This window comes from Medicago truncatula, chromosome 5, assembly GCF_003473485.1.
Source record: "Medicago truncatula cultivar Jemalong A17 chromosome 5, MtrunA17r5.0-ANR, whole genome shotgun sequence".
Taxonomy (NCBI): Eukaryota; Viridiplantae; Streptophyta; class Magnoliopsida; order Fabales; family Fabaceae; genus Medicago; species Medicago truncatula.
In genome coordinates, this window is record NC_053046.1 from 31,636,587 (window position 1) to 31,646,111 (window position 9,525).

General features: G+C 31.4%; 1 protein-coding gene across 1 annotated transcript; it reads right to left on the bottom strand.

Annotated features, from left to right (window-relative positions):
- Positions 1-1,869: 1,869 nt before the first annotated feature.
- On the bottom strand, positions 1,870-3,912 carry LOC120580491 (uncharacterized). Its single transcript, XM_039834108.1, has 3 exons — positions 3,074-3,912; positions 2,518-3,000; positions 1,870-2,313 (listed from the first exon to the last, which is right to left on the bottom strand). The coding sequence occupies exons 1-3, from the start codon at positions 3,146-3,148 to the stop codon at positions 2,062-2,064; spliced, it is 810 nt and encodes a 269-aa protein (XP_039690042.1). The 5' UTR covers positions 3,149-3,912; the 3' UTR covers positions 1,870-2,061.
- Positions 3,913-9,525: the final 5,613 nt, after the last annotated feature.

Sequence of the window (9,525 nt, forward strand, 5' to 3'; positions counted from 1 at the left end):
CTCATTTGGAATAAATCTTAGATCAAATACCCAGTTAGTATTAGTGTGACTTAATATACGATTGTTTTATGGGTTTATGATGCAACTGGAATTAGTCGGAATTGTGACTGGAATGAAAAGGTTAATGTTAACAAATATGCGGCTGATCTTGACCACTGTATCTGGATTCACTCTTTAATTTCCTAGTACGGAGCATTGGTTAATTAAACAGTCTCAAGTTCAAGTACATTTCAGTATGGTTTCAATGACGAAAAACTAGCATGATATAAAAACCCTAAAACAAATTCAAGTTAACCAACAAATGCAAGACAATACTAGAAAGAAGAAACTAGCATTGCGAAAAACTTAGTGTGAAACAAGCTTAAGGCAGTAGATGGTACTAGTTTAAATTCAAGCAACAATTACTATCATCTTACAATACTAGAAACTGGCATTGCTAGTTATCAAGAGACAAGAGCATCCACAATGGGGCATATTTTTTGGTATGGTGCACAAATAGCAAAATCACCATTGATTTAATATTTAAAAATTCAACGGTCAGGATTGCACACCTGGTAATTGACTAGCAGGTATTTCGTAATAGTATTCGAAATTGCAGAAATATCCTATGAATTTATGTAATTAAAATTATAAATTGTAGAAATAAACCTTGAAATTAATGTAATTAAATTTGTAATTTGAAATTAATATAATTAATTATTTCTGTTAATAAAAAAAAATTATATTTTTAAATAATCAAAGAAAAGTATTTTATATTAGGCCTTTTTTTTTTCCCTTGTTAAAAAAAATATATAATTGTTGTTTTATAAACAGAATAATGAATAATTTATGGATTTTTTTTTTAAAGACGAAGTCATTATTTATTTATTCCCCTTAATTATTCATCTCTTCAAACAAATATTTGAGTTTTAATAAGGTTTTAATAAGCGATGAACGATGAAGATGGTGACCGATGAAATGTGCGGTGAATGCAGGTGTGCCATCATCGGCGTTTTGAGATGGACGATGACGAAGATTAGGTTATTTGAGTGGGTATTCCGAACCGTTTTGAGGGCAATAAGATTGGGCTTTTTAGGTGGACCGGGCAAAAATTAATGGGTGACGGCCCAAATAGAAGGTTCTGTTAAGGGTTGTTTTGAATCTTAGCATTGGTCGACGGCTGTGAAGAAATTTGTAGGTTTGAATTTTGAAAATCTCTTCATCGGCAGTGTCTTGTTGTAGCAGGTAACTTCAATGTTTGAGTTATATTATAATCATGTTATTTACTAGATGTTGTTGTTACTGCAGCGATATAATTGATCCGGAGTTGGAAGAATTGATGCCCAATTTTGACTCACCTGCGGACGAAAATCCAAGTGAAGAAGAAGTTGATGGCCCAGTATTTGCACAATTACAAAATTTTCAAAACGGTGATCATATTTGGATGTTGTTGGGAGTTTTTCTGGATGGTTTTAATTTTATTTTTGCTGGATTATTTGCATATGGGCGCCTCTATGGTTGGAAAGTAGTCATTGTATTTGTTTTGTATGTGTAGGATAATTGAAAGTTGGAATTGTTGTTGATGAAATGGACAAGAATATGAATATGAAGTTGTTGATAAAGGATATTGGTTAGAGAAATACGTTTCAAGTGGATGGGTTGAGTTTGTTAGGGCAAAAGAACTCAAACATGGAGATTCGTTGATCTTCAACATTGATAATCTTCGACAACAAATTATTTGTAAAAGTCATTAGGTGTGATAGTTAGGTTGTACAAATTATTATTATGTTGCCAATTTGGTTTGATATGCGAACACCAGTTTGATTGCAACTAAACCGATAACTACATTGTACCCAGTTTAAAAACCTTAAAAAGCCACCAATTAATTGTTAAAGTCGCGACCACCGTAGTGGTGAAGTCAAGGGTACCACCGTAGTGGTGAAGTCGTGGTGAAGTCAAGGCTGGAATATATCCAAACCGAAAATAAGTTTCAACATCCAAAAACATAATAAGGGCATTAGATGATTACATTTCATAAAACATAATAACTAATATTTGGCTTCTTACTCCTTCATCATGCTCTTACTGGTGACGGATATGTCGAACATACATTTTTTTAGGCGGGTCCTCCAGTTGGAATAACAATTTGTCATTCACCTTTAAACCACGGTCAACAACAAATTGAAACCATCCACCACCTAAACTCTTCTCATGGTTCTTTCTTGGGGCTGTCCTAACCCAACATTGATAGGTCTTGCGTGTTTCCACATCCTCCATCGGCATTCTCAAATATCTTTTTTTCAACACCTTTCTTGATACTGAATTTGGAAAATGCTACATGTACGAAGGAAACAAAAAATTAACTTATATCATCATAGGGTTCAACTACCGATGGTAGACAACAACAAAAAAAGATACTTAGGTATTTGTTTGTTTCACATTATTCATGAAATGAGTAAACCATAAACCATGATTGGTAAAACAAATGAAGATAGAGAAATAACATATAATTGGAAAAATATTATGAAGTTGACATACCAGCACTTGAAGCTTTTTAATGGAAGCCAATGCTTTTGTGACAGTCTTCTCAAAGTGATAGAAATTAAGGTTTTCAGGTTCTTCTTCCTCATGTTCTGCCTCCTCTTCCTCTTCAGTTTCGTCTTCCTCTACAGTTTCATCTTCGTCTTCGTCTTCCTCTTCCTCCATTTCGTTGTCAGATACAATCTGAATTGGCTCCTCTTTAACACGTGTCGGGAATACATTTGGAACTAGGATGTTTCCTAGTGGAGTCAATCTAAAGAAGTTCTTTGCACCGTCATAGTCTAGCCTAACTCTTGTTGGAACTTCGCAACCAAATACCTTAGCAACCCTAACTCCCGGAGTCATATACACACCTACGTCATCTTTTCCAAAATGTGTTGTAATGGTTATCTCTTCATCATTTCTTAACATTCCAGGAGCTTTTAGATTGAATTCTTTCTTATTGTCCTTGTAGTACTGCTTTGGAATACGTATCCTCCCCTAAATAAAAAAAATATTGTTAAGTGTGAATCCGTGAAAAATTAATGTATGTAAGGATCGAGGTTTTTTTTACCTGTTCAGGCCAGATGATGGTCTCCAGAATGTCACCTCTTATACCTTCCTTCGACATCCATCTACAATACAACATATGCAGAAGAATTTAATTTCAAATTGTCACAAAAATAGTACGTAATGGATAAAGTCGGAGTACAAATACAACAAATATATATACACTTAGAAAGATGAAATTGTCAGAAACAATGTTCAAAATAAATTAAAATTGAGGCAGTCCAAAAGTGAAAGTATGCAAGGAGACAATTTAAAATATAAAAACGAGAAAAACATCAGAAAAATATGCATTGGACTTGGATTTTTCACTATTTGAAGGGGTGTAAAAAGAAGTTATGGGCTTGTTTAATAAAAGAAAAGAAACGGGTTGATTGTAGCCCAATAATTCTTCCTCTCTAACCTAGAGAGTGAAATGCATAGTAGAGAAAGAAAAAAACCAGAACTTCAAAAATGACCATTTAAAAAAAACAGGCAAAATTGGTAAATAACAGAGGGAGAATAATATGTTAGAGAACTGATGATGTGCAGTAATGAAGAAGAAATATGTTTATGTGTAGGAAATTGGTGTATAACTTATGGGTAATTTGGTAAATATAGATGTCACTGAAAAGTTGAAGCTGCGTTTGCTTTGACGCAGAAGCTTGAACTTGTGGCTTCAATCAAACCTGCGTTTGGACACTTCATCATGTTCTGCACAATGACGTTTTCTTCTATCCAAACACCACAGAAAAAACAAGACTCACGTTTATAGAAGAAAACGCAGGTTTGGAACTTGTGGCTTCAATCAAACCCGCGTTCGAATCGATCGATCCTTTTTATGTTTGTTTGATAAATCGGTTTTGATATTACAGAACTTGAGCGTTTTTGATGCAAATAAACTCTAATGCCATAATAACCATGATAGTTGTGGAATAGTTTACCTTGATGTGTCGCCTTCCATGATGATGGTGAAGTGGATGAAGTGGTCCCGAAAGGTTTGTCTGCTTCTGAGAAAGGGGTTTGGTGGTATGACAATTGTGAAAGTGATTGTTTGTGAGGATAAATGTCCTTAACATAACAGCCACATAATTGATTTCCATTTTCCTTTTAATTTTCCTCCAAATATTGACGTTACAACTCTCAATATTTGTGACATTATTTATTTTTAAAAAAATATTGATTTCCTTCTGAAATTTTGAACTTCCAAACAAGAGATCTACGAACAAGATTGGAGGTTGGAGATAACTAATAATATTTGAGGTTAGAGAAGAAAAACAAAACAAGGATGTATGTGGTGTTTGATGAACTTGGTAGGTAGATCTTTGGATCCGAAACAAGATGAACTTTTTTTTTTTTTTGACGAATAAACAAGATGAACTTGGTAATTGTTTCTTCAGATCCAAATTATTTTGTAATATAATCGGCTTTCCTTCATTTAATATGCACACCTTTTTAATAAAAACCAATACAAAAACATTTATTATTTCGGGGGCCAAATGTGTAATTGTCGAAAATATTGTGCTGTGTCTGAAATAACATTTAACACAAAAATGGGGGTCAATGTCAAAAAGTATATAAAACCTGCAAAACCGGCTATCATATGTATTTCCAATTATTTTCATTTTTGTGCACCATACCAAAAAATATGCCCTTGGGCAGGCTAGATGCTACCCCACAATGGTAGTTGCTTAATGGAGAATCCTTAAATGGACTCTATGTTAATAAAAGTAAGGACTCAATGATTCCAATGGAAATATACTAATATAGACTCCAATGAAAAATATTTAATCAGGTCTCACTAACTTTACATCATTAAACAAAAATAATTTATTTATTAAACCTCATTTATTTATTGGTATAAACTTAAATTTCAGCCACATAACATTACAACTTTTACATTCTTTCGTTAAATAATAATAATAACAACTAGTATAGTGACCCGTGCCAGCACGGGGAAATAAAAAACTTTTTTGATCATAATTGTGGTTATAATTTAAATTTGATAAGAAAAAAACATCATCTTAATTTTGTATATATTTTGAAATATCTAAACATTGCATATAACGATAAAAGTATTTGGATTATTATACTTGTACTAATTATTTGTCGCATAAGATGCACTCATTGTTAAACTTAGCATATGTAATATTTTTGCAAAAATACGCCGATGTACTGTATAATAATATTTGTTGACAAAATGTATTTTATTAATCATAAAAACTAAAAAATGTGTATTTTTTTTATATAATAGTTAGTGTCACATGCATACACGTAGTCGGTAAATGCAAACGTTTGTTATTTGTTTTTAATTTTTACAAAACAAATGGTCTAATGTAAATATTGTATTTTAGGATAACAACGATGTAAAAAAAAAAGAATCCGCGACAAAGAAATTGCATGTCTATAATGAAAAGTACGCCTTACAAAGAAATTAAAAATAAAACGACTTCCAAACAATAGGCAACTTTAGATTTCTAAATTATAACAACAAGAATTCTAAAACATAACAAATGATCATACTTTTTGAAAAACTTCATGATATACAACATTTGTGGTCTCCTTGTCTCCTTACAAACATTATTATCCCTGGCTTAGGAAGATAAACCCCCACTCGAGATAAAGATTGACCCTGGCTTTTATTTATTGTTACAAAACAAAGCGTCAATGAAAATTGCATGCGCCTGAATTTGAAGGGTAGTCCTGGATCACTCGGAATAAGATTCATCATGGAAATGAATACCATAGTACAGCTCTTTTTCCTGTAATTACGGTAGCAGCTATCGTGCTCTTCCCTAGGTGTAACTGACAACCTAGTACTATTACACAGTCCATTTGTTTGATCGATGTTTCTCATCAGCATAATTGGACATCCCACCCTTAGTTTCAATCGGTGATTTGGAATTCCAGAGGTCTTAATACCATGAAGAAATTCCAAATGCGAGATACACCAAACCTAAAAATGTGAAAAACAACACAACCAACCCATATGCGAGATGAGAAACCTTCTAAATCCATCAAGAGCTCTGGAATTCCAGATCTCTTAATACCATTAATAAACTCGCATTTGACTTTATTATTATTATTCTCCCTTCTAGGGGTTTCTTGACACATTTCTCCTCTTTCAACTGATTCAATATACCCCTTTTTTTTATATGACCTTTGATTGTTTTGTGAAACTGAGATTTGGTCGGTTAAACATGCTTCATAATCCGTTAAGGGTTTAATGTGAATCATCATTGTCTCTGCAGCCCATGCCACCATCTTTAGTGGCTTTGTTTTCTAGGATTGTAAGCTTCACCATTTGGACGATTTAGATTGCGTTGGTGCGGTTTTGTTATTCAATTCATTGTTTCAACTGTTGGTTTCCCTTCTTCGTATTGGCTTCAGACTCTTTGGCTCGTAAGGGCGCTGACTTAGCGTTATGGATGTTTTTTTGTGTTTCAGTTCGTTTGATGGCCGTTGATTCTTGTTAATGTCATTTTCGTTAGAGTGGGTTGTTGGTTAGTGCATGCTACAATGTTTCATTCAACATGTTTTAGAGTTGGGTTTTGATTTTTTGTGGTCGTCTTTAATTTTGTGATCCCAAACGTTCATACACCACTTTTTTTTTTTTTGGAATATAGTTTCATCCATGTACGTGGGTCTGTTGGATTGTGCTCGTGATTAATGTTCATTTCTTCATATCCTGTTTTTACCCGTTTGCGATGTATGTTTATTACCCATTTGTGTTTGTTTTACTTTTGTGTATTTTAGCACTGTTTCTATTAGCATCTATGGTGTGTAGATTTATTGGGTCAGGTTTTGGTCCCCCAGTCATTGTACTTCCTTTTTATTTTAATCTACTATATCCTTCGCTTGAAAAAGTTACACAAAAAAATACATCTTACATACAATTAACATATATTTAAGTTATTTGACATATAGGTCACCATATATTTAAAGTAAATTTAGTATAAATTATAAAGCAGTAATAATAATGTACCATATAAAAATGCCATTTGATTTAATAAAGTATAGTTTAGGGACCTTGCAGTCGATTCTAATTTAGAGATCAAGTTGGTGAGAGAGTGATAGTTTATGACTAATTTTACTCTTTATATATATATATATATTCCTCAAAAATTGGTCATAGATGACTCGCTGAAAACCAAAATTGTGACGCTGTTTAAGCGATTGGTTATAAGATATTTCTCAACATCGGTATAATATCTTAAAGCTAATGTTTGTAATTTATCATTTGATTTGCATGTTTGGCGAGTAAATCTCTTAGTTTGTCTGGGATAACTCACTTAGTTTTTTTTTGTTAGATGGGTTGGCTTTGTGATATATCTGTATGACTTTTTATTTGTTACGACTTCATGCAGACTATGTTTTTAGATAGTAACCATATATGTTAATTTCATTTTGGATTCTTCAAAAGGAAAAAATATATTAGTATAATAGTAGTGATTAGATTTTACATAAAAAGACAAAAGGGAGTTGACTTTGTATAATTATTTCCAACTAATCGATGAAAAATTTGAGTTTTTTTTTGTTTGAAAGAAGAAAATGTTTTTTTTGTTTGTATAAAAAAAGAATATAATTTGGTTGCTTTTTGTGGAATGAATGCTAAGTGGTGAATGAGATTTAACAATCAAGGTAAGAAAATACACGTTCATACGATAGAAGCTCGTAATAATTAATATTGAAGATAACATGTCATGATGAGATTAAATAAAGATAATGTGAAATCCTTAACACTTACATTGTGTATTTAATGTTTTGGAAAAAAAAATATTATGGAGCAAGGGTGAAGTGTCATGTCACCATGCTCTTTTTTTTACCGAACTTTGGTGTGTTGGAAAGTTGAGAGGAAATACATGAAATGTTTTGCTTGTTAGAAAAGTTATTTATCCATTATCAACAATTTCTCCACTTTTTCTTTTGCTATTGTTTCAAGTATAGTGGTAGAATATTAAACTACCAACAATTGCAATCCATCAATGTTGTTACCTCCACATTGAAATTGTAATTAATGGTTTTTATTCATTTAAGATATAATTAACATGTTTTTAATAAAACGCTTCTTAGTTCCTTTATAATAAATAACATTATCAAGACGATATAATTGATGTGCAATTAAATGGAAAAATTATTTCATTACTCATGATATTTAAAATAATATATTATTTTCTCTAAAAAAAAAAATGCATTCTTTTCACTTTTTTTTTATTACTTTCTTTCTTTTCATTTTTTTTATTACTTTCTTTCTTTACACTTTTATATGATAGAAAAACAATGTTACAATTTCTCCTGTGTCGAATCTCAAACCGAGTTTCTTGAGATTGAAAAGAGAAACTCTCAACCAAATGATTTCTCGGAAGATATGCAAATAATGTTACAATTTAAAAGTGACATTAATAATTTTAAATGATATATGCTTTTCACTTTTAACTTCTTTTTTTTTTCTTCGTAAATATATATATATATATATATATATATATATATATATATATATATATATTTTGATGAAACTTTGAAATGTCGCTTTATGATTTTTCACAAATTTTTCAGGAATTACTATTATACATTTAAAGTGAAAATGACACGATTCTTATTGCCTTTTTCAACAAACAATATCAAACTTGGATTTGAAATAGAACACCAAATTAGAAATTCAAATTAAAAATGTAGTATTTAAATATAAAAAAATATTCATTTTGAATTATGGGGTTTTCAAATTCAATATTTTGTTTTGTGAGTTAATGGTAGTAAATTTTTGACTTTTCATAATTTGTTTCCGATTCAACATCACTGCCAATTGAGCATAAATTAAATCCATTCTCTTGCTTAATACTCCTATCAGACCATATACATATTAAATTAACACACTCCAAATAACATTTGAATCTATTAGGCACCTACAAATTAAACACATGTAAATTATTTACCTTCTATTTAGATAGATACACCTTATCCCAACATACCCAATTATTTTTTCTTTGTTCCAAACCTCCACTTTAAAGGAACCTTTTATAAATTTGAGCTACTTCTTTCGCAACCTTTATTGGTGCCTTAAAGAAAGACAAAATGAAAAGCGGTAAGCTACTTACACCGAATTTACAAGGACCAACCTACCTCGTATAAACAAATATTGACCCTTCCACCACAAAAGTTTCTTCTTCAATAAATTTATTATCATAATCAATTTTTGTGTTAGCACCTAACGAAATACTTAAAAGCATAACTAACGACACACTATCAATGTTACAAGAAAGAAAATATAATGCCACCTCCATAAAGGGGTCATCCAAATATTAATTCGAAACTTTCCAAAATAGTTTTGATGCTCCACAAGTTTTCCCATAATCCGTCGTTAATCAATATAGTATCATTTGCATATTGAAGTATATCGAAACATTTTTTTATGAAGAAACTAAATTAGTTAATTCAAATTAGCATCATAGACAATCGAACCAGAAACTTTAAGGGGAAACA

Coding starts and splice junctions, on each gene's coding strand:
- LOC120580491 (XM_039834108.1), bottom strand. CDS start 3,148: ATGTTGTATTGTAGATGGATGTCGAAGGAAGGTATAAGAGGTGACATT. Junction 3,001..3,073: donor CCATCATCTGGCCTGAACAG/GTAAAAAAAACC, acceptor TTTTTTATTTAG/GGGAGGATACGTATTCCAAA. Junction 2,314..2,517: donor TTAAAAAGCTTCAAGTGCTG/GTATGTCAACTT, acceptor TCGTACATGTAG/CATTTTCCAAATTCAGTATC.